This window comes from Meriones unguiculatus, chromosome 4 (assembly GCF_030254825.1).
Source record: "Meriones unguiculatus strain TT.TT164.6M chromosome 4, Bangor_MerUng_6.1, whole genome shotgun sequence".
Classification (NCBI taxonomy): Eukaryota; Metazoa; Chordata; class Mammalia; order Rodentia; family Muridae; genus Meriones; species Meriones unguiculatus.
The window spans coordinates 60,829,968-60,855,276 of NC_083352.1; the positions used below are offsets into that span (position 1 = coordinate 60,829,968).

A 25,309-nucleotide genomic window follows, 5' to 3' on the forward strand; every position below is an offset into this window, starting at 1 on the left:
AGAACCAAAAATTCTGGGCCCACAGGTCTTTTCTGAGACTGATCCTCTAACCAAGGACCATGCACAGAAATAACCTAGAACCCCAGCTCAGATGTAGCCCATGGCAGCTCAGTGTCCAAGTGGGTACCCTAGTAATAGGAACAGGGGCTGTCTGACATGAACTCAGTGGCTGGCTCTTTGATCACCTCCCCCTTAGGGGGTTGCAGCCCTACCAGGCTACAGAGGAAGACAATGCAGCCAGTGCTGATGAGACCTGATAGACTAGGGTCAAAGGGAAAGGGAGGAGGACCTACCCTATCACTGGACTTGGGGAGGAGCATAGGAGGAGATGAGGGAAGGAGGGGATGAGGGAGGGGTGTACAGCTGGGACACAAAGTGAATAAATTGTAATAAATAAATAAATAAGAACAGTAGTTAATGTTTTCTGAGCACATACTGTATATGGATCATTCAAATATTCCACATGTATAAATTAAACATAAGCTCTGTGATGGAGCCTTGGTACAATCTACATTTTGCTGGTGTTAGATCTGAGACCCTCAGACTCAACACACATGTGTCACTCATCACTGGGCATTTTCCTTCTGCTGTGTGGTTAGGCCAAGGCAGGTTAAGCTGGATCTAGGGCACAGTGTCTTGGATAGCTATGGGACAGAAGGGTGACCAGATTATTTAAGAGCTGATCCAGCAAGACCCTGCCCTCTCAGGAAACACATTGCCTCAAATGTATTACAGAGACATTTATAGTAAATAAGATATGTAACTGCATCAGTGCATACCCCTTTGACTATCAGCCCTATCATGCGCACTATTTCTTGCCCTCTGTGGGCTAAAATAAAATCTGAAGAAGGCCAACAAGCTTCTGTCATTACTCTTCTGCATAAATTTTTCTGCAACATAAAAGCTGGCAATGCCTCTGGAGATGGTCAACCGTGAAACTATCACTAATTCTTCCATATTATGGATTGTCATATTTTTATCTTTCTTCTACACTGAAGGATAATATTTGGAACCATAATGTGATGTGAATAATGTTCTGCCTTCTGTTTACCATGGGTCTTCATAACAAACTGAAATATGTAAATGGAATTGTGCACTTTTGTAGAACAGAATGCATCCCTAAACAATGCAAGGAGTGCACAGTCTTGTCCCATTTCAACCATTCCTCTTTGAGTTCCCTACTCATCTACATTTCCTCTTTTTCAACTCCAAATCAGAAAGACACACTAGGCAAACATAAAATATTCACATTTCCTTTTTTTCCATTTAGTACACCAGCACTTCTCATCTGTTATCTTGAAAACATGCTATCAGTCTACGTAATATGGTAAACCTCTTTTCCTTTGAGGGTGGAGGTCAGTAAGCCATATAGACATTAAGGAGGAACACTCTGCTCACTTGGTCTAAAGCCTAACATCCAGGCTCTGCGATGTCAACCAACAGCACAAATATGGAGCTAAGACAGTTTTAATGCAACATTCTTCCATTTCATTAGGTTCGTAGAGAAATATATTCAAAATACACTGTAGTCCCAATGAGAGCATTCATAAATAAACCCAACATTTTGCTAAACTCAGAAACAACGATGCAGTCAGAAAACATTCTGTACTAATACAATGAAGACACATCTAGATTAGATTTGTAAGAGGCAGAAGGTAATTTAAAAGTTACTTTATTTCACCATCACTATGGTATCTCAAGTCTCAGCAAAATCCCCCAGGTATCCATTGTACGGGGGACAGGTCAGATGTGCAGAATCTGTTTCATGCAACTGTTTTGCAATGACTTAAATAAGCCGTAGATGATACGGCATCAATAAGGGAAGTTAATGGTAATCGTTGCAAACTTATTCCTAACGGAATATCCTCAAGCATGAGAACTACCATAATATTAAATCTTTATCAACAGACAAGAGGTATGATACTTTCAGACTAGTGCTTGAAGCAACTGAGTCCAAGGTGAGCATAAGAGAAGCTACTGGGGGAAGATGAGTCACACGGTATGAAGCAAATGAGAGTATTAGTTATTCCCAGGTTTATAACAGAGCAGTAAAAATACAATACTCCCATTGAAATGTTATATTTCAAAATTGATTTACTTTGAAACACAAGGCAATTTAGTTATTAAAAATTTATTTGACTCTTCTATTCTTTTTCTGTAAGGTAAGGATAGTCTTGCCTGCTCAGCTACTTGTGTTTTATAAAAGGAAAAATGTGGAAAGTCTAACCTATACCTATTGCTTTTCCAGAAAGAGACTTTCTTCTCTTATATAATAGAAATGAACTTACATTACTGACAGAGAACAGGACGTGAAGGGAGAGAACTAGAAGAATATCCTACTCCAATGCCCCTAATAGCTTCACAAAGCCTTCTGAACTAGGGTCAGACATCTGAGGTTTATCAACACCTTAATGCCTATAATTTCTATAACTCTAAAATTCTACCAACCTAACGTTTCTGGTTATAAACCTGCAATACAATATTAAAAGCTTCATATTTACAATGCTGTTCAGTTTTTCCAGGCAGGTGAATAAGATCAGTACACAGTCGACCTTTAAAGAAATCGTGTATACCCTTTAGTTGCAGATCATAAAGATATAAATCTCAAACTGATCAGGAAATGTATGCTCCTGGAGGAGAAAAGATATGAACAGTCTAACTGCTAGACTCTACATGAAATACCAACTGACAGGGCAAGATGTAGCTATTGCCTTAATAGGTCAGACCCAGTGTAGGGTAACCTATTGGTTTGATTTGAAGCCTGGTCTAGGAGGGAATTTAGAGTTGTTAAGCAAACATTCGAAGGCCCATGGTAGGGCCTTCTAGGCCTATGGTAGAACATACTCTTGTTACAGTTTGCTAAATGATCATGTCATCAAACTTCCTTTTGAATTTTTAAGTTTCTACGCATAGATGAGTCTTGCTCTCAACCTTAGGCAGGAGAACCTTCTTTCTGAAGGCAGTGGAAAGATGTATAACTAGTCAAGGTCTGAGAATAAGTGGTTTTTAGGTACCCAGTCCTAAATCAGGTACCTTTATCAGTACCTCACTCCCTTCACCTCAGGCCTTTTCCTGCCAAGTCCAGAGAACATCTTCACAGCAGAGGCAGAAGGGATTTAGGAGGAAGAGAGGGAGTCTGTGAAATCCTGCCGTCTGTGAAATCCTGCCGTCCGTCTGTGAAATCTTGCCGTCTGTGAAATCCTGCCGTCTGTGAAATCCTGCCGTCTGTGAAATCCTGCCGTCCGTCTGTGAAATCCTGCCATCTGTGAAATCCTGCCGTCCGTCTGTGAAATCCTGCCGTCTGTGAAATCCTGCCGTCCGTCTGTGAAATCCTGCCGTCCGTCTGTGAAATCCTGCCGTCCGTCTGTGAAATCCTGCCGTCCGTGAAATCCTGCCGTCCGTCTGTGAAATCCTGCCGTCTGTGAAATCCTGCCGTCCGTGAAATCCTGCCGTCCGTCTGTGAAATCCTGCCGTCTGTGAAATCCTGCCGTCCGTGAAATCCTGCCGTCCGTCTGTGAAATCCTGCCGTTCGTGAAATCCTGCCATCCGTCTGTGAAATCCTGCCGTCCGTCTGTGAAATCCTGCCGTCTGTGAAATCCTGCCGTCCGTCTGTGAAATCCTGCCGTCCGTCTGTGAAATCCTGTCGTCCGTCTGTGAAATCCTGCCGTCTGTGAAATCCTGCCGTCTGTGAAATCCTGCCGTCTGTGAAATCCTGTCGTCTGTGAAATCCTGTCGTCTGTGAAAGGGCTATTGCACTCATGAACTCATAACAGCTCTGGCTACCAGCATAAGATCAATTTAGCTAAGCTCTAATATGAATGAGGAAGGAGCTCTTGGTGTTCTGTCACTAATTAAGGAGCTATTGGTAGTTTATGTCTATCTGCTGGGGGAGGGAAAATAAATTCTTTGGGAGCGTAGCTACTTTGGAAGGAGGACACTTAGCACCTTTAGTTTACCTGGGAGAGGGTACAAAGTGCAACATATTTATTAACACATTCATTGTGTCCATTTACTTTTATGCCCTGTGCTGACTTTGAGGTATCAATGAAGTAGTAGAAGTGACAAGCTGAACTTTCTACCCAAGTATTAATAAGCAAAAGGACATTCAAACCAAACTCATATATGTATAATTCAAACCAAGCTCACGGATGCATCATTCTCCTTTTATTCAGAAGGTACTTCCATGGGTGGTCACTGTTACAAGTCCTAGATAAATAGCTATGAAAAATGCTGTAGAAGGCAACTACAGTATGCATATTAGCATTAGGTGTTACAAAAAAAGGGGTGGAAGTATTGGAATAATGGTCTATCTATCTATCTATCTACAAAAACAGATCTCATATTTTTTTTTAATCTGGTTAAAGCATATCTTACACTATATCTCCTGATAGAATGTTCCTTTCCAAGATAGCATCATGACCTGCTCTTTCTCTTCAATTTGGTCTCTGCAAGTGTTGTTCCATCTAGGAGTCTTCAACCCACTTCTGTTGTACAGTGCATACTTCCTTCATTCTCCAAACTTTAACATTTACTCTCTCCTCACTCTTTTTTCCTTCATCCTGTCCCTTGGAATCCAACCTCTAGCTTGAGGCATGTGAGACAAATGCTCTATCACTGAGCTACATCTCTGGCCTAGCATTAATTTTCCTTGGATTACTTAATACTTACATGATTTTATCCCAACTATTACATAGCACTTGTTATGACCAGTTCGTGAGACCCCCAAAGTCCACCAGGAATCAACTCCACTGCAAACACATGTGGGTTTATTCAATATAAACTCAAGCCCGGGTTGCAAAACTTCCTGCCAAAGCAGCAGGAGTGCGGCTCTGAGGTCTAGAGGAACAAGGTTTTTAAAGGACAAAACCACAAGCAGGGAGTTTCCAAGCCTTGGTGTATATGATAGGGTAAGGGAAACTGACTTTTGAAATGATTGGTTTACTTTAGGTGCCAAGACCATAATGGGTCCTGGCCTGGCCATCTGTAGGATACTTGATCATGAGAAATGCCTGGAATGTGCTGATTAGAAGAAGAGTAATTAACATACTTTGTGGTCACAAGCTAGGGGCTATCTAGGTGGATTGCCAGGAAACAGTATCTCTTAAGTCCAGGAAGGAGTGCGGCAAGCCTGATTACTTCCTGCAGCAGGCTGGACATGTTTCAATTTACCCGGTTCTTTGTCTAAACTTTTATCCAGGACCTCAGTCGCTGCCCTAAGAGTCTAATTTTAAACTTTGGATCTCTCACACTCAACTTAAACTAAAATATACTCTGTTTTTTTTTTTTTTTTTTTTTTTTTTGATGTATACAGAGCAGATAAACCTTCCACTCTAAATTTAAAATATCCTAAATAGGTAGATATACAACATATGATCCAGTAGATATTAATATCATGGGGGAGTCTGTGTATAGAACTTTTGCTATCAATTGGGTAGGCATGTTAGAAGATGGGATGCAGAAAGAGTGAAGGACAGTGAGACATGGTAGGTGAGGCAGGAGGACTGCCATGAGCTTGAATGGAACTAAGAGTTCAGGTTAGCACAAGCTACAGTGTAAGACTAGTTTCAGAATACCATAATAATAACAACAACAATAAAAATAATATAATAGAAAGAAAAGGTCATTTATGAAAAAAATAATTGTTCCATTAAGGTTTTGTTAGAATAAAATATCAGAAAATAAGCTGGCTTATAGGAACTAATATAGCTTGTCAAATTATGAGGCTATTTGAGGGTTGGTTAAGGAATAAATAGCAGGGGCAATTTACTTTAAAGTTCTAGGAAAGAAATATCATAACTCTTATAAATGAATCTGTTTGAGGGAAGATGCTAGAAAATTTTTCCTAGTAAATGTTAAAAAACATTGAGCATAGCAAAATCTTACTCAAGTACAGTAACTTGACTTAAGTGAAAGCTATAAACATTGAACTAAAAAGACAGAGTTAAGTGCTAAAATGAAATGTAGCTAGCTCTTTGCAGTCTGTCTCTAAAGTTGCAGGTTATTGATCATCAGAAAAGGAGAGTTATTGTAATAATCCAGCTTTTTAAATTCAGAAGCACCCTGTGACCCTTGGAATGACATGGCCACAGCCATTGCTGAGCACGCATCTCTACAAATAGCAATTCAAGTCAGTCATTGTAATTGTAAAACAGCCCAAGGCTCACTGGCACCTTTAAAATGCCTCTAGGCAAAAGCTGCTTTGGGTCAATAAAAATAATTCACAGTGGCAAGGATGAGCAAATCCCCCAGACAGGATTTGTTCTTTAAGCAAAGTGATATGGTATGACTGGTTCTCCCAAACTCAGGACCTCAGCAACTTCTGAAACACATGGCCAAGGGATGCTGCCTTCTCTGTTACATGCTGAGCTTCTCCTAAGTCAAACCAAAGCCTTGCACTTATCAGACTTTTTCAGCTGTCAAGTACTTCCCACCTTCCCATAAAAGAGTGACCATTATGTGTTGTATCCCTCAAGAGTGACAAAACAGCTGCTTTTTCTTCTGCAATTCACTAACTGATGCTAAAACACCGGTCAGCTAATCAATCGTTCTACACTATTTACGGTGAATAACAGAGCCAGCCCTCTGTATTCTGGGTTCCCTATGTGTTTCATCCAACTACAGATACTGATGCCCACTCCCCCCCGCAAAAAAAAGTTCCCAAATCAAAACCTAAATTTGTTGTATGTCAAGTTGTATGGTCAATTCCCAAGAATGAACCTTGATGTAGTTGCTATTTCTCAGCTCCTTAGATTCTAGCATTCTTCCTTTGAACATCATCCACCTGGAGACTCCTTCATGTACTTGTAGTTAAGCCTGCATCTAGTTAGGGTTGCATTTGCACCAAACATGTAGATAAAAACAATCCTAAACAACAAAGCATAACATCTATTTCCAGAGCACATGCGTGTTTAGGCATTACTGGTAATGGAGAGATGAGTTAAGTACATGGGCAATGCTCATAGGTCATTTGCAAATACTCTAGCAGTTCACAGAAGTTTTAGAACCAGAGCTCTGTAGACAGGGAGGGATGACTGCAACAGTCTTAAATCAGATGGAAAATACCTACAATCACACCTTACTTGTTACCATTTTTGAATGATCACATGATAATACATGCGATTATACTTTTCTGTGTCTACCATTATTTTCCAAACATTTTTATATTTAAATAATTTCATTTGGCTATGACTTTAAAATACTCCTTTGCGTTAGCGTATATTTAACTAACAAACATTCTAGGATACATACACATATTTTTCTAGAATCAGTGGCAAAAATAAAAATGTAAACAGGCACACACATACACAAATACACACACATACACACTACCCCCCTCAAAAAAAAAAGTAACACCCTACAAAATATATCAGATTAGCAGTCTAGGAGAACTGGTATCACTAATAAGATATACAGCCTTCTAAAATTTTCTGATGGTGTATACCTTGTAATAATAAACTTGTTTTAAAAATGTATAATGATATATCATGTCATTCAACAAACAGTACAGCTATGTCATATCCTTTTAGGAAGACGGTGATAATCGGTAGCTGAAGTAACAGCATGAATTCTTTCCTTGAGCCAAGTACAGTGCTACATACAAAGAACCTTGTTGATTATTTCCAGTCTCAGGGTTCTGTGCTGTACTCATTCTCTGTCGGAATATTCTTATCCATAATCTCTATCACCTTCCATTTGTAACTTAGCACTCTGCTCAGTTAAATAACACCTACTCAGATATATTTGTCTCTTCCTACCTTCCCCTCCAACAGTAAGTATTACTGGCACAAAACTGGTGCTCAGAAAAAATTTTAAAATGTATCAATGACCTATCTCATTTCAAAGGTCAAATTCTTAATTTAGTGCTATATAGAGTCCAAAATTTCTTACATAAAGTTTTACAACCATAATTAACTCTTTTAGGGAACTAGTTCAAACCTTTTTTATCTGCAGCTTTGCTTCTGTGGTCTGTTACCCAGCAGAGAATATTAAGCAGGAAATTCTAGAACTTTGCAATTCAGAAGTTTCAAATTGTGTGCTGCCCTTAGTGTGATGCAATCCCAAATCACCAGGATCCAGCGAGACCAAGGCCCTTTTATCATCCATATGTCCAACACAGCCATACTCTTTACACAGTTAGACCTTAATATCCATCTCCAATCCACTGTCTTCTCTACAAACCTTATTGTACTCCCAAAGAGCCCCAGAGCACAAAAGTAGTGATACTGGCAGCTTGAATGTACAAAAGAGAAGATGCAAAGTGCTTTCTGTAAAAGGAAAGAAGGAGAGGAATAGAGAATCATGTGGGACCTATGTTAAGAACAATTTTCTATCAAGTTAAAAAGAAGGAAAAGAAATCTATGCTGATTTACTGCTGCCAAACTGAAAGAAAAAAAAAAACATTTTATCATCTCCTTAGATGCCAAAAAAACATTTGACAAAATTCAACACCTGTTCATGTTTAAAGTTTTGGAGAGATCAGGGATACAAGGCACATGCTTAAACATAGTAAAACCAATATACAGCAAGCTTATAGCCAACATCAAACTAAATGGAGAGAAACTTAAATCAATTCCACTGAAATCAGGGACAAGGCAAGGCTGCCTACTCTCTTCTTATCATTTCAACATAGTTTTTCAAGTCCTAGGTAGAGTAGTAAGACAACTAAAGGAGATCAAAGAGATACAAATTAGAAAAGAAGTCAAAGTACCATATCATTTATTCGCAGATGATATGATAGTATACATGAGTGACCCCAAAAATTCAACCAGAGAATTCCTTCAGCTGATACACAATCTTCAGCATGGCTGGATACAAAATTAACTAAAAAAAAAAGAAAGAAAGAAATCAGAAGCCCTCCTGTATACCAAAGACAAATTAGGGAAATAACACCCTTCACAATAGCCAAAAATAACATAACATAAAGTATCTCGGTGTGACTTTAACCAAGCAAGTGAAAGACCTGTATGAAAAAAACTTTAAGTCCCTGAAGAAAGAAACTGAAGAAGATATCAGAAGATGGAAAAATCTCCCATGTTCATGGATCAGCACGATTAACATAGTGAAAATGGCTAGCCTACCAAGAGCAATCTATAGATTTTATGCAATTCCCATCAAAATACCAATACAGTTTTTTTAATAGACCTTGAAAGAACAATTCTCAATTTCATATGGAAAAACAAAAACACCAGAATAGCTAAAATAATCCTGTACGATAAAAGATCTTCTGGAGGTATCTCTATTCCTGATCTCGAGCTGTACTATAGAGCAAGAGTAATGCAAATGGCATGATACTGGCATAGAAACAGACTGGTGGATCAATGAAATTGAATCCAAGACCCAGAAATAAACACACACACCTACAGAAACTTGATTTTTGACAAAGAAGCCAAAACCATGCAATGGAAAAAAGATAGCATCTTCAACAATGGTGCTTGTCTAACTGGATATCTAGATGTAGAAAAATGCAAACAGACCCCTATTTATCACCCTACAGAAAATTAAAGTCCAAGTGGATCAAAAACCTCAACATAAAACCAGACACACTAAATCTGTTAGAAGAAAAAATGGGGAAGAACCTTGAACTCATTGGCACAGGAGACAACTTCCAAAACAAATACTAATAGCACAGGCTCTAAAATCAACAATCTATAAATGGGACCGCATGAAACTGAGAAGCTTCTGTAAAGCAAAGAACACTCTTATCAGAACAAAATGACAGCCTACAGGCTGGGAAAAGAACTTCACCAATCCTACAGACGGAGGGCTAAAATCCAGAATATATAAAGCACTCAAGAAGTTAAACAGCAACAAATCAAGTAATCCTATTTAAAAATGGGTACAGAGCTAAACAGAAAATTCTCAACAGAGGAATATCACATGGCAAAGAAATGCTTAAATGCTCAATGTCCTTAGTAATCTGATAAATGCAAATCAAAACGACCCTGAGATTTCACCTCACACCCATGAGAATAGCTAAGATCAAAAACTCAAAGGATGACACATAATGGAGAGGTTGTGGCGAAAGGAGAACTCTTCTCCATTGCTGGTGGGAATATAACCTTGTACAACCACTTTGGAAATCAATCTGGCGCTTGCTCAGAAAATTAGGCATAGTGCTATTTCAAGATCCAGCTATACCACTTCTGGGCAAATACCCAAAAGATGCCCCACCATTTAATAAGGACATTTGCTCAACCATGTGCAATCTAGTTGTTTCTAAACTGAAGAAATTTTTGCACATTTACATAATACTACTCTGCAATTAAAAACAAGGAAATCATGAAATTTGCAGGCAAATGGATGGAACTAGAAAAAATCATCCTGGTTGAGGTAACCCAGAAGCAGAAAGACACATATGGCATATACTCAGTTATAAGTGGATATTAACCATATAATATAAGATAAACATATTAAAATCTATAGTCCTAAAGAAGCTAAACAACAAGGAGTACTCTAGGGAAGAAGCTGAAACCTTGCACGGAAGGGCAAACAGTATAGACATCAGAAGTAGAAGACAAGGAACAGGACTGGTGCCTTCCACAGGGGAACCTCTGAAAGATTCTACACACCAGGGTATCAAAAGAGATACTGAGACTCGTAGTCAAACTTTGGGCAGAGTGCAGGACTTTATAGAAGAAGAGGGAGATAGAAAGACCTGGAGGGGACAGTAGCTCCAACAAGGGGACCAACAGAACCAAAAATCCTGGGCCCAGGGAGGCCTGCAGAGACTGATAATCCAACTAAGGACCATACATGGAAATTAACTAGACCCCCTGTTCAGAGAAAGCCCATAGGCTGCTCATTTTCCATGTGTGTTCCCTAGTAAGGGGAACAGGTGCTGTCTCTGACATTAACTCAGTGGCTGGCTCTTTGATTACCTCCCTCTGGAGGGGTGCATTCTTGTGAAGCCACAGAGGAAGATGATACAGCCAGTCCTGATGAGATCAGATAGGCGAGGGTCAGACAGGAGGGGAGGATGGAGTAGGAGAGGGACACAGGAGGAGAAGAGGAAGGGCAAGACTAGGAGGAGACAATGGATGGGTACAAGTTTACATTCCCGCCAGCAATGCAGGAGGGTTCCCCTTTCTCCACAACCTTTCCAGCATGTGTATACAGCATGGATAAAGTGTCATAAATAAATAGATAAATAACAAAATTCCAAAGTTATAGCAACATACACTATGTCTGTTTAATGAATGGGGACATGGCATTAGCTTACAGTGTTCATTTCTGTTCACAACTTCAGACAGAAAGTAGGGATCTAGAAATGTATGCTCTGAGGAAACCAGAACTACTCAGCTGTTGTTCATGTTGTTATCAGTGGTGCTGGGGACTGGGTCCAGAGCTTCATTCATCCTGAGCCTATGAACTGCATTGTTCATTATCCACATAATATTTTCAACCACTGAAGAATTTAATACTTGTATTAAATTACCATAGCAGAGATACAGAAATTTATTTTCTTCCTCCTCTTAAATGTTAACTAAACCTAAAGGGTAAACAGTAAAAATAGAAGAACTTCTAAAAATTAGATGCAGTGAAAACTACATTTCTCTTCCAGCAAGAAATACGTCAGAGCCTCTGTACCCAGACTTTTTTGGTGCTGAAAGATTGGCAGTTTATGTTCCACTGTTCCCTGTCAAAAGTACGGCTTCTGAGGAGAATGGTGGGTGGCCTCTCTTCACTAACTTGGTTGCAGAAAAGGATTTAAAGACACAGCCATCAAAATGGGGATCAACCTAAAATATCCTTTTTTTTTTTTTTTTTTTTTTTTTTTTTTTTTGGTTTGAATATAGGACTGTGAAAGGGTGTTCTTGTAGAAAATGCATGAAATTCCACCAAATCCAACTGTCATGTGACAAAGGACTATTCAATACATCCATGATGTCTTTTACTGGACAGCTCTTGGACCATGTATGGACAGCTGAAACTTCTTATCTACCCAGTTTACAAAGAACAGCCAAGTGGAAGGGGGAGGGCAGATCTTAGCCTTCCTTTAATATAATTGCTTTTTTTTTTTTTTTTGGTCTTTTCTTAAATGAGTTTCTCTCTTACAAGAAAGACAACTGTCTTATGGAGGAAAAAAAATCACTTTTATTATCTCTTTAATTATAGTATCACAGTTACCAATGTCATGCAATAGCGAAGACTTCTGCCTCCATTGCCATTCTAAACTTTGTTTTCTGCATGTGTGACTCAGGTAACCTTTACCCTCCTCACATTTGGCATGTAGGATTGAATGACAGACAGTTGTGCAAATCCCTCTGAGTAAGTGGAAGTCCCTGGCTTTCTATGCAGGATCCCCAGCCACCTGCATGCCGATGAAGAAGAATGAAAAATGTATAAGTTCTCTCAGCCTTAAAGTGTTGGCAGCGTTAAAATCCTTCAGATAAGACATCCCAGCTTAGTAATATCAGTGTAAAATCGACAGAAATGCAATAATTAAAAACTTAAAAAACACTAAGTGGCAAACTGTGATTTTGACCCTCTACTCCCTTTACCCCACCGAATCCTGGTAGTTAGCTAACATGATAATCTGAAAGGTGTTTCTTCACTATGTCCTCATAGATTATAAACACTCTCTATTGGCTATTGGTTGTGTTAGAGAAGGGTTTAGCAAATAATCACTACATCTTTTGTATTTTAATTTAAATTCCGATTGTTCTCTGTAGTTTAAAGGAACATCCTGAAAGCATTGTTGCTTTTGGTGCAAAAATCTTTTTCCTTAGCTGGTGGTGGCACATACCTTTCACTCTAGAACTTAGAGGCAGACAGCTCTCAGAAAATATCAGACCAACCTAATCTTCACATACCAAGTAGACTATGACAGCTAGAAGTATAAAGTTTCACCAAAACCCTCTACTCCCAATCTCTAGCATAATTACTGGTTTTTAGACACAGTCTCCTCTGGCTGAGGCTGGCCATAAGTTCACTATGTTGCTAAGAACGTCCTTGAACATCTTACACTGCTGAACCACCACATGGATTATGCAGTGTTGAGAACAGAGACAGGCGATTTGTGCATGGAAGGCCAGCCTCTGCCAGGTGAACTATAGCCATACCAATGCCATAGCTTTACTAAGGCATCACGAACAAGTAAGAGCTGTACTTACAGGGTACAATTTGACATTTAATGTTTATATACATGTGAATTACCACAATGAAGCTAATTAACATGGCTTTAAATTCACAGGTTTATACTTTTCCTATTCAGTTTTCAATTTATATATAACTGATGAAACTATTGTTTTCTGTGTAGGCAGCATTTTTCCTCTTTAGAAGAACATAAATGGACTTTTTCTGCTTCTTTAGTTCCCTACTTATATTTCATAACTCCTTTTATTGATGACTATAGGGTCAATCTGGACAACAAATAGATTTTACTGAAAGAATCTAGAATCCCTTGAGACATAGGCCTCTCTGCATGCCTGTGAAGGATTGTCTTGGTTGTGTTAATTGATATGAGAATATTTTTCTTGATTGGAGAGGAGGCTAGTCCCTTGACAGGAGATGCTAGACTGTACACATGGAGAAAAAGCTGAGCACAAGTAAGCATTCATTGCTCTCTGTTTCCTGTGATGTGATGCGAAAAGCTCCTTCAAGCTCCTGCTACCCTGGCTTCTCTGCCACACCTGACTGATTTAAACTATGATAAAGAATAAATACAACCGTCTAAATAAATAACCTGAGCTTCTTGTGAGATTAGCTTATCATAACTTTAGCCCTTTGAAAAGCACAGGATTATCTCTTTTCCTAATTAACTTGTTTTAAATTTAATTTAAAATTTAAATTTTGTTAAATGTATGTTATAGGTCCTAATTATTATTGTAATGCTACATGTATCTTCTTTTAATCTATTCTTTAACTTTTTAAGTTTTAGAAGAAAATCACAATATAAAGAATTCTTTGGTTGCAGGTATAGTTCTGTGGAAGATCAAATGCCTCGCTTATCTGTGTGTGTATGTGTTTTCTACTACTTGTGATTTTTCTATGCACAGACGTATATGTACATACATAGTGCACACATGTGTATGTGTACATCAAAACACACACACACACACACACACACACACACACACACACCAGCACCATTTACAGAAGCATTTTGCTGTCTTATGCTGTATAAATTATTTCTTATATCAAATAAAAGCCTGCCGTAAGTACTGGAGACCTGTACTTTTGTCTTCTTTCCACACTAGTGTGCTGTTTATGCCTAATCGCATGGGAATCGTCAGCCTGCACCTACCACACTTCCTCTGCCCCTCAACTTTTAGTATTTTATGATGTACTTCACTTAAGCTGTAGGAGATAACAAGTTTATTCTCACTAATTACAAACTGTGATTTCTTTCCAAGCAGTAGTACCACAGGTAACTGCTTCGAGGGATATAGGTTATGTCTATTATACCTTTATAAAAACATATAATCTATAATAGTCTTGCATTCTGAAGGAATGCTTAATTGCCTGTAACTTAACTTCCATGGGCTTTGAAATAAAACTAAACACTTGATAAGCCCACATTTTAACCAAAAAGATACACATATGGCATTACATGTGAGTACTTTTCTTGCACACTATGTCAGTGAGCTGAAGGCATCATGGTAACAAGTCACTCTGGGGACAGAACAGTGGCAAGGACTGTGAGGAGGCCTGGCACGAGGCTCTCATTCTCTGCAGAAACCACAGTCAATAGGAACTGACTGAACTCATGCACCTCGAGACTGAAAAAGTACTGTGTTGGCCAAGTGGAGAGATCACTGCTCCCACTTATAACTTAGTCACTTAAATGCATGCCATTCAAGTGACAGACTGTCCCCACCACAAGAGATGCAGAATGCAATTGTTTTCCAGGCATGTTTTCTCATTCAAATTGCTTTTACAAAAAGATGCAGTTAAGCAGCATCAGACTCTTTTGTCTGATTGTCACTCTGCACTGGATAAATCTTAGGCTAAGACAAGTCAGAGATTTTCATTTATCTATAGGTGGATGATAGCACCAGCTTCATATGTCAACGTTAAATCAGTTTATAAATGAAGTGCTTGGAATCAAGTTTGGATATTAAGCAATTATTACTATTGTTAAATTATTATTGTTTTGATCACGTGGAATGTATTTTAAGTATGTAATCACTTTCTTGGTTTCTACAAGTAAAACTGATAAAACAAGAGTTTGTATATTTTTTTTCTCATTCTGTCTGACGAAATACCAAAGCTACATCTTGTTTTTTCAAATTTGACTTTTCAAAGCTTTTTCTTAATGTCATATTTAATGGTTCTGGTAAACACATCCACTTCTATGGGATACAAGCACTTGACCCGAATCATTAATTGTCTCCTGGAGGAACAATTTCTGAGCATATCTTTGGAAACCAAAAAACAAATAAAATCTTCCAGGCTTAAAATATGTTCGTTTGAAAAACTGTATATTTAAACTGAAAATCTTGAGCATACAAAACAACTAAAAAGTAAAAAAATATTAATTCTTGAATGAAAAGGTGGTCTTTTCAAGACAAGTCAATGTTTTAGGGGAAATTATAACTCAAAAGAACTTCAGCTTAAGTCTTTTCTTAAAGACACAGCAATATTGTCTTCAGAGATGTAGGTGATGCTGGTGTACATACATACTTACAGACATAATACAACTTGTTATGTCATCTGTTCTGGCCATGACCTCACTATGCAGCTGGACAGGTCTTTTAAACTCCTCTTGCTTTCGCCTCCTAAATGCTGGAATTCTAGTGTTTGCTAACTTTAAAATAGTTTCCTGACGAGGTATTTAAAAATAAACTCATTTTGCTTCCCTTTGTTTCTAAACCTACATTACCTCTATAACTGGCTATATCAGACATGTCTCTATTTTATATTTAGCTCGTGGGTTGAATCCACATAAGTATATGTCTGGAGAAAATGGTTACACCTATACCTTGGAGATGAAAGCTGAAGCTGAATATGGCAAGTTGCAGAGAAAGGGATATATTTGTCATTGTAACAGGCTATTCATATTTGGCATATGGAAATGGATGTATGTGCATGCCAAAATAAAGACATGATTGTCTATTGATGACTGCCAACAACTCCTTTTCTGAGACCTGTATCATAATCTTCCCTAAGAAATCCCTTACTGCTGTAACCAAGTGGATGCTGTCAGTCTCAGTATTTCATCCCCTCAGTTATAAACAAAATCCTTAGGATGCAGCTGGGTACATGACTCTTAGCAGCTATACATAAGTTAACATTGACAGTAAAGAGCTTTCTAATCCTGTCTAACTTTTAATTTAATATATTCTAGGGCAGGACTCCATGTTTGTGTCTGTAGGAAGGCAGGGACATCCCAGAGATAAAGTTTACTAATTTTGAATATGCATAAAATTTGCCTTAGGCTATTCACCTACAACAAACTGCTTAATGACTTTCTTCAAATATTATTCTAAACTATGTGAACATATTTCCTTCTTTTCAAATTTCAAATATATTATCTACCTGAAAATAACACTTCATGATACACAGAGAAATTGGAAACTATCAAATATGACTCTTTTAACTTCCTAATACTAATGACATCACACTGCCCTGCGTTTCACCTTTCCATGTTACCAACGACCCACCCCGATGCCCTATATCCTTCAGATATAAATTTCTTTCCTCATTGTCTCTGGAACCTTATGTTACTAATTACTCTATGTGCTATAAATTAAACCTTTCCCCAGCCGTCAAGAATGTAAATCTATGAATATAGTGTCTGTGCCCATCCTTTCAGTGCTACATTGTCTTAATCAGTGTTATTTGTCAAAAGTCATGGATACACAAATAAATGAGAGCTATGGAAATGAATAATCTGTGAGCAGTTTTCCATTTCTAGAGTTCTGAAATGACTTTTGAAAGATTGGGTACAAATGTTAGTCTTTGCTTTAAGCCTACTCTTACTTCAAGAATACTTCACTACATAAACACAACTTTCCTTCATCCTTAACTTTATTTCAAATGAATTCACTTTAAAATTTGAGACTAAAGATGAATTAAATCAAATAGAAAATGTCAATCAGCAAGGCTTACTCTTCTTTCCATCCATATCTGCGTGGATTTTGCGGGCCAAAAACCCACTTTTGTATACAGCAGCATTTGGGTCATGAGGAATGTCCAAAAATGGGTTAGTTGTACTCCCAATACGACTGATGGTCTTTGGGTGTGTTCCATTGGCCTTCTCATCAGTACCTTCTGAGGGAGATTTTTTTTTCTCTTCATCATCTCTGTAAGAGAGAAAACACAAAAACTGAAACAAGGAATTACCGTAACTTTGAATGAACAAAGTTATGTAGTGTCATCAGCTCCTTTGTTTTATAAAAGTCCATCACTGTTCACAAGAACCATTATGATAATCAGGAACACTATGAAACGACCAAATGTAAGAATGATAGGAATAGAGAAAGGTCAAAGGAACACACAGTATTTCCAACCAAAAATAATCACAGAAGAACACGGTATATACTCATTTATAAGTGGATACTAGACCTATAAAATAGAATAAACATACTAAAATCTGTACACCTAAAAAAGCTAAACAAGAAAGAGGACCCAGGGTAAGATGATCAATCCTCACTTAGAAAGACAAATGGGATGGACATTGGATGTAGGAGAAAACAAGTAACAGGACAGGAGCCTCTGAAAGACTCTACCTAGCAGTTGTATCAAAGCAGATGCTGAGACTCTTAACCAAACCTTCGGCAGAATACAGGGAATCATATGAAAGAAGGGGGAGTTAGTATGACCCAGAGAGGACAGGAGCTCCACAAGGACAAAATATATCAGGGCACAAGGGTCTTTTATGAGACTGTTTCTCCAACCAAGGACCATGAATGGATATAATCTAGAACCCCGCACAGATATAGCCCATGGTACCTCAGTATCCAAGTGGGTACTTTAGTATGGGGAATTTCTGACATTTCAATGGCTGGCTCTCTGACCTCTTCCCCTCTCCCCCGAGTTAGAAGCAGCCTTGCTAGGCCACAGAAGAGGACATTGCAGCCAGTCCTGAAGATATCTGATAAGCTAGGGTCAGATGGAAGTGGAGGAGGACCTCCCCTATCAGTGGACTTGGAAAGGGGCAGGGAGGAGATGAGGGAGGGAGGGTGGGATTGGAAGGGAATGAGGAAGGAGGCTATGGCTAGGATACTAAGTAAATAACCTGTGATTAATATAAAAAATAAAAATTATAAGAAAAAATAAAATAAAATAAAATTTTTCTAACCAAAAGGAGAAGATGCCTATCAAAGTACGAGAAGTGTACAGAACACCAAACAGACTGATTAGAAAAGAAAGTACCCCTTGCATGTAATAATCAAAACAGTAAATGTGAAAGGGAAGAACCCCAAGTAACTTATGAAGGAAGACCTATTAACTCAATGGAACCTGATAACTCAATGGAAATTCTCAAGGCCAGAAGGTATAGATACATATTCTACAGACTCTCAGAGACCTCAGATGTCAGTCACTGCTACTATATTTAACCAGCAAAACTTTCAGTCAGAATAGATGGAGAAAATAAGACATTCCATGATAAAACCAAATTTAAGAAACATCCAGAAGGTCCTGGAAGGAAAACTCCAACCTATAGAGGTTAACCACAACTAAAACAACACAAAGAATAAATAATCCCAGAGCAGCAAGCAAATCACAAAAGGAGAAGCACAGGCAAACACACAGACACACACACAGACACACACACACACACACACACACACACAACCACTGCTGTCGCCACAACATCAACAACAAAATAACAGGAATCGACAAACACTGTTTATTGATATCTCTCAACATTAAAATTCCACTCTCCCAATAAAAAGACACAGACTAACTGTATGGATGCAAAAATAGGTTCCATTTTTCTGCTGTATCCCAAAAGCACATCTTAATATCAAGGATAGATGTCACCTTAGAATAAAAAGGATAGAAAAAAGATATCCCAAGGAATTAGACCTAAAAAGCAAGCTGGTGTAACCACTTTAATATATGACAAAATAGGCTTTAAACCAAATGAATCAAAAGAGATAGGAAAGGACACTACACAATCATCAAGAAAACAAAACATAACAACAACAACAACAAAAACACAGAGAACTTTGCATTTCTTAGTATCTATGCCCCAAACACAAAGACACCGAAGTTTGTAAAAGAAATACTACTACAGCTTAAAACATATACTGACCATCACATGCTGATAGTGGGTGACTTCAACAGCCCATTCTTAATGATATAGACAGGACACATACACAAAAACCTAAGCAGACAGATGCTGGAGCTAAAGGACACTGTAAAACAAATGGGCTGAAGAGATATCTACAGAACATTCCACACAAACACAGAAGAATATAGCTTCTCAGCATTTCATGGAGTTTTCTCCAAAACTGACCACATACTCAACGACACAAATTAAGTCTCTAGAAATGTAAGAAAATTGGTATCCTGCATTCTGTCTGACCACAACAGATTAAAGCTGGATATCAACAACAGAAGCCACATAAAACTTATAGAATCATGGAAACTGAACAGCTGTCAAGACAGAAATTAAGAAAGAAATAAAAAAAACTTTCTAGAACTGAATGAAAATTAATATGCAATATAACAAACCCATGGGAAACAATAAAGGCGGTTCTAAGAGGAGAGTTTATGGCACTAAATGCCTACATGAAATATTGTAGGGATCTCATACTAGCCATTTAACAGCACACTTAAAAGCTAAAATGAAGAAATCACATCCAAAATAAGACAACACAAAATAAACACAGGGCTGAAATCAATCAAATAAAAACAAATAGATAAATAAAATAGAATACAAAAAAAATCAATGAAACATAGAGTTGGTTCTTTGAGAAAGTAAGTTTGACAAACCCTTATACAAGTTAACTAAAAGGCAGAGAGAAATATCCTAATTAACAAAATTACGGGTGGTGCATAATAATAAACACAGATGACATCCAGAGAATCCGAAAGACATACTTTAAAAACCTGTATTCCACCAAATTGGGAAATCTAAAAGATATCAATAATTTTCTTGATGTATACCAACTACAAAGTAAAATTAAGATCAGATGAGCAATTTAAACAGACCTATAACCCCTAGTTAAATAGAAGCAGTAACTAAAAGTCTCTCAAACAAAAACAGAAAGAAAGAAAGAAAGAAAGAAAGAAAGAAAGAAAGAAAGAAAGAAAGAAAGAAAGAAAGAAGGGAGGGAGGGAGGGAGGGAGGGAGGGAGGGAGGGAGGGAGGAAGGAAGGAAGGAAGGAAGGAAGGAAGGAAGGAAGGAAGGAAGGAAGGAAGGAAGGGTGAGCAAACTCGGGGGTAGATGGTTTTAGCACAGAATTCTACCAGACTTTCAAAGAGGAATTAATGCCAATATTTCTTAAATAGAAACAGAAGTATGAGGCCACAGTTATCCTGATATCCAAACCACATAAAGACCCAATAAAGAAAGATGATTACAGACCAATTTCCCCAAAGAACATAGATGCAAAATTATCAATAAAATACTTGGTAAACACATCAAAAAGATCATCCACCATGATAAAGTATGTTTAATCCCAGAGAAACAGGGATGGTGCAACATATGTAAATTAGTGTAATCCACCATATAAACAAAGTTCCACACAATCATCTCACTAAAGGCCTTTACCATAATGCAACATGCCATCATAATAAAATCCAGGGGAGATTAGGGAAACATAGGACATACCTCAACATAATAAAGGCAATTTACAGCAAGCACATAGACAATAATGACTTAAATGCAAAGAAACTCAAAGCAACTCCACCAACATCAGGACCATACCTATTCAATATAGTATTTGAAGGCTGGGCAATAAGACACTTGAAGGAGATCAAGGGCATACAAATAGTCAAATTATCTTTACTTGCAGATGATATGATATATATATAAATATATATATACATACACACATGACCCTCAAACTTCTACAGGGAAACTTCTACAGCTGATAAACATTCTTAGCAAAGTAGCTTGATACACAATTAACTCACAAAAATTAGTAGCCCTCTTATATACAAATGATAAACTGTAGGCTTTGATTTTTCTTTCTTTTTTGAATATTTTTCTTCTTTTGTTGTTGGTTTTTTAAATTTTGTTAGTTTAGTTTTTACTATTTAAAAATTTTATTAATTACAGTTTATTCACTTTGTATCCCAGCTGTAGCCCCCTCCTCCATCCCCTCCTAATCCAACTCTCCCTCCCTCTTCTTCTCCTATACCCCTCCCCCAGTCCAATAATAGGGGTGGTCTTCCTCCCCTTCCATCTGACCATAGTCTATCAGATTTCATCAGGGCTGGCTTCTTTGTCTTCCTCTGTGGCCTGGCAAGGCTGCTCCCTCCTCAGGTGGGGAGCACTCAAGAGCCAGCCCATGAGTTAATGTCAGAGATAGTCCCTGGTCCTATTATTGCGGAACCCTCTTGGATATTGAGTTGCCTTGGGCTACTTCTGTGCAGGGGTTCTAAGTTATCTCCATGCATGGTCCTTGGTTGGAGTATTTGTCTCAGAAAAGACCCCTGTGCCCAGATTTTTTGGTTCTGTTGCTCCCTTTGTGGAGCTCCTGTTACCTCCAGGTCTTTCTATCTCCCCCTTCTTTCATAAGATTCCCTGCACTCTGCCCAAAGTTTGGCTATGCATCTCAGCATATGTTTCGGTACCCTGCTGCATGAAGTCTTTTATTTTTACTTTTACAATTTATTCATTATATATCCCAATTGAAGCCCCCTCTCTCAACTCCTTCCAATCACATCCTCTGTCCCTTCTTCTCCCCTACTAGGCTTTGATTTTTCAAAAAAACTCCTTTATTTGAGGTTCTTAAAGGCCATTACCTCCCTTCCAACCCCCACCTGCCACCCCAGACCTTAGGTAGGAGATTAGTAGGGAAAGGGATGTAGATCTCCTTTAGCTTCTTCCTGCTGATTAGGGTTGATGAGTTCTTTGGATATTACCAAACCCAGTCATCAGGATACCAGGAGTCTAGCCAAATATAAAGCAGCAGCAGCAGCAGAATCATTCAGTAGTAGTGGCTAGACTCTGCCCAAGTGGCATGAGTCCCCCGAAGTCGCCAAACTCCACCAAAGTAGCAGGAGCAGTTCTCTGAAACATTTCTCTCTGCAAAGACCAGTGAAGGATCCAAACTGTTGCAGAGTGTAGCAATGCAAAACCTTTCAGATGCAGAAATTGTCTCTGTCTGTGGGCTTCTATTTATCTCTTCTCAGAGTCTGCACAAGAAGGTTTTCCAGCTCTGAAAATCCATGTCCCTTGCACTAGGTAGTTTTCAGCTGACCAACATCACATGCCTTTTCACAGGGGCTGCTTTCTGTGGGGGCTGTTAGGAGGGAGGCTGTTTTCCGTGGGGAAAAACATTCCCACGTCCTACACTTAGGACCAATAAACCATATGCACAACTGAGTTTCCAAAGAGGCCAGAAACTTCCACTTCAACAAATGAACTGGGAAAGAAATCAGAGAAACAATACCTTTCACAATAGCCTCAAATAATATAAAACATCTTGGGGTAACTCTAACCAAACAAGTAAAAGACTTGTGTACAAAAATATCAAGTCACTGAAGAAGATATCAGAAGATGGAAAATCTCCCATGATTAGGATTTTATAGGATTAACATAGTAATAATTGCCATCCTACCAAAAGCAATCTACAGATTCAATGAAATCCCCAATAAAATTCTAAAATAGATCTTTACAGATCCTAAAAGGAAAAATTTCAGTTTTATATAGAAATAAAAGAAAATCCAGGATAGCTAAAACAATCCTGAATCCTGAAAGAACTGCTAGAGGTATCACCATCCCTAACCTCAAATTTTCCAACAGAGTGCTATAGCAATAAAAACAGCATGGTATTGGCAGGAAACAGACATGTTGCCCAACTGAATGAAATTAAAGATGCAGACATAAATCCACACACCTATGGACACCAGATTTTCAATAAGGTAGACAGACTGGGGAAAAGCATCTCAACAAATAGGAGTAATCAATCAGAACGACTGCATATAGAAGAATCCAAATATTAATACCTATTAGCCTACACAAAACAACTCCAAATGGATCAACATAAAACCAGATACATTGTACCTGATAGAAGAGAAAATAGGGGAAGAGTGATTGGCACAGGAAAGGACTTTCTGAACAGAACATTAGCACAGGCACTAAGATCATCGAGTTATTATTGGGACTTCACAAAACTAAAAAGTTTCTGTATGGCAAATGATACCATCATTTACACAAAGTGGCAGTCTTCAGAATGGGAAAGATTTTTTCCAACAACACATCCAATAGAGGAATAATATCCAAAATATATAAAGAATTAAAAAAAATAGGCACAAAAATACAAATAATCTAATTAAAAATGATGTGATATCTAAACAGAAAATTCTCAAAAGAAGAAAATCAAATAGCTGAGAAAAACTTTAAAAAAGTGTTCAACATCCTTATCAAAAACAACAAAAAAAAGAGAAACTTGAGATTTCATCTTTCATTTGTCAGAAGGACAAATGACAAGAGACATGCTGGTGAGGACGTGGATTAAGGGGAACATTCATCCACTGCTGGTAAGACTGCAAACTTTTACAGCTAACACAGAAATCAGCATGGTGGTTCCTCAGGAAGATGGAATCACTCTACCTCAAGATCCAGTGATAGCATTGTTGGGCATATATCTCAAGGGCACTCCATGCTGTCGCACATACATTTGCTCAACCACTTTCACAACAGAAACAACTTAGATGTCCCCCAACAGAAGAATGGATAAAGAAAATGTGGTGCATTTATGTAATTGAGTATTACTTAGCTGTTTAAAAATATGACACTGTGAAATTTGTAAGTAAATGGGTGGATCTAAAAAAAAATGATCTTGCGTGAGGGACCCCAGGCCCGGAAAGACTGAAATAGCTCCTTTATATGTAGATATTAGGTGTTAGGTCAATGCTAACTAAGATCACCACAAGGGGTAAGTATAGAGTGTGTAGGTATAGGAGTGTGGTAGTATAGGTGAGGGTGGGGTCTCAGAGTGACGTCCTTAGGAAAGGGAAATAGAATAAATAGCTATGGATGCATGGGTTGGGTACTGTAGTGGGAAGACCAAATGGAGAGGCAGAGACCTGAAGGGGAGGAAGGAGGGAATATGGGAAGTGACAGCTAGAATTAAGGACCATTAGAGGGGTGCTATGGAAACCTAACACAGTAGCAGCATACTAAAATATTAACATATATGAAGACAATCTAAATGAAATCACCACGTAATGCAGGAGACAGAGTCCCAACTAGCCATCTCTTGTCACAAAATGAAGCTTCCAGTACCAGGCCTGGGTTATAGCTAATTGACTTATTAGTCAAGGGGGTCCTAAAGGAATGCCCAAAAAAAAAAAAAAACAAAAAACAAAAAAACAAAAAAAACAAAAAACCAGCTATAGTGCTGTCAAGACTATAGCTTGCTCTCCACAAACTGAATGAAGTCCCCATTGGCTAGGAACAACATATGCACAACTCACCGAACACAGAGTAGACCTGTTGCCTACATAGAACCTTCACCCCTACACATCAGCATCCTTGATAAGAAAGGAACTCTAGAGGCTCACAAAGGAAAAACTTACACAGCAACCTAGCCACAAACCTTTGTCCCACGATGATGTTCTGCCTGCGAGGTATGCCGGTGCAATGGTAGCATAGAGCTTCTGGAAATAGCTAATCAATATCTGACTTGACTAAAGGCACACTCCATGAGATAGAACCCAGACCTAACCCTGTTTGTGAACAAGAACTTGGGGCTACATTGCCCAGGAACCAACAGTAAAATCAAATAATCTTCCTCCTCCTTCTTTCTTCCTTCTTCTTCTTTCTTCTTCTCTTCTTCCTTATCCCTCCTTCCTCCTCCTTCTTGTTCTATAGCAATGAAATTACTCCTGACATTCTGCTATACTCATAGATCAGTACCTTCCTCAGCTATCATCACAGAAACTCCGCCATACAGCAGATGGGAACAAATGCAGAGACCAACACACAGACATTTTGCAGAAAATGAGAGACCTAGGACCTCAGAACACTCAGCACTAAAAGGAATATCTACCTAAAATCCCTCCTCTCAGGGCTCAGGGAATCCCGTGCAAGAGGAAGCAGAAAGAGTGTAAGAGCCAGAGGACATGAGAGACACTACTAAAACAAGGTCCCCTAAATCAACACAACAGATGCTCATTTGAACTCAGTGAGACTGAGGCATCATGGACAGGGCTTGCACCAGAGATGAAAGAAGTGGAC

The 25,309-nt window shown here is 38.4% G+C and overlaps 1 protein-coding gene across 10 annotated transcripts in view; it reads right to left on the reverse strand.

The window, feature by feature from the left end:
• The window catches only part of Psd3 (pleckstrin and Sec7 domain containing 3), a 475,055-nt gene that overhangs the window by 62,567 nt on the left and 387,179 nt on the right, over window positions 1-25,309 (reverse strand). For all 10 annotated transcript variants that reach the window (XM_060381869.1, XM_060381868.1, XM_060381871.1 and 7 more), the window contains one exon: window positions 17,053-17,246. In XM_060381869.1, coding sequence (XP_060237852.1) covers window positions 17,053-17,246 — 194 coding nt within the window. The remainder of the gene's footprint in view (window positions 1-17,052; window positions 17,247-25,309) is intronic.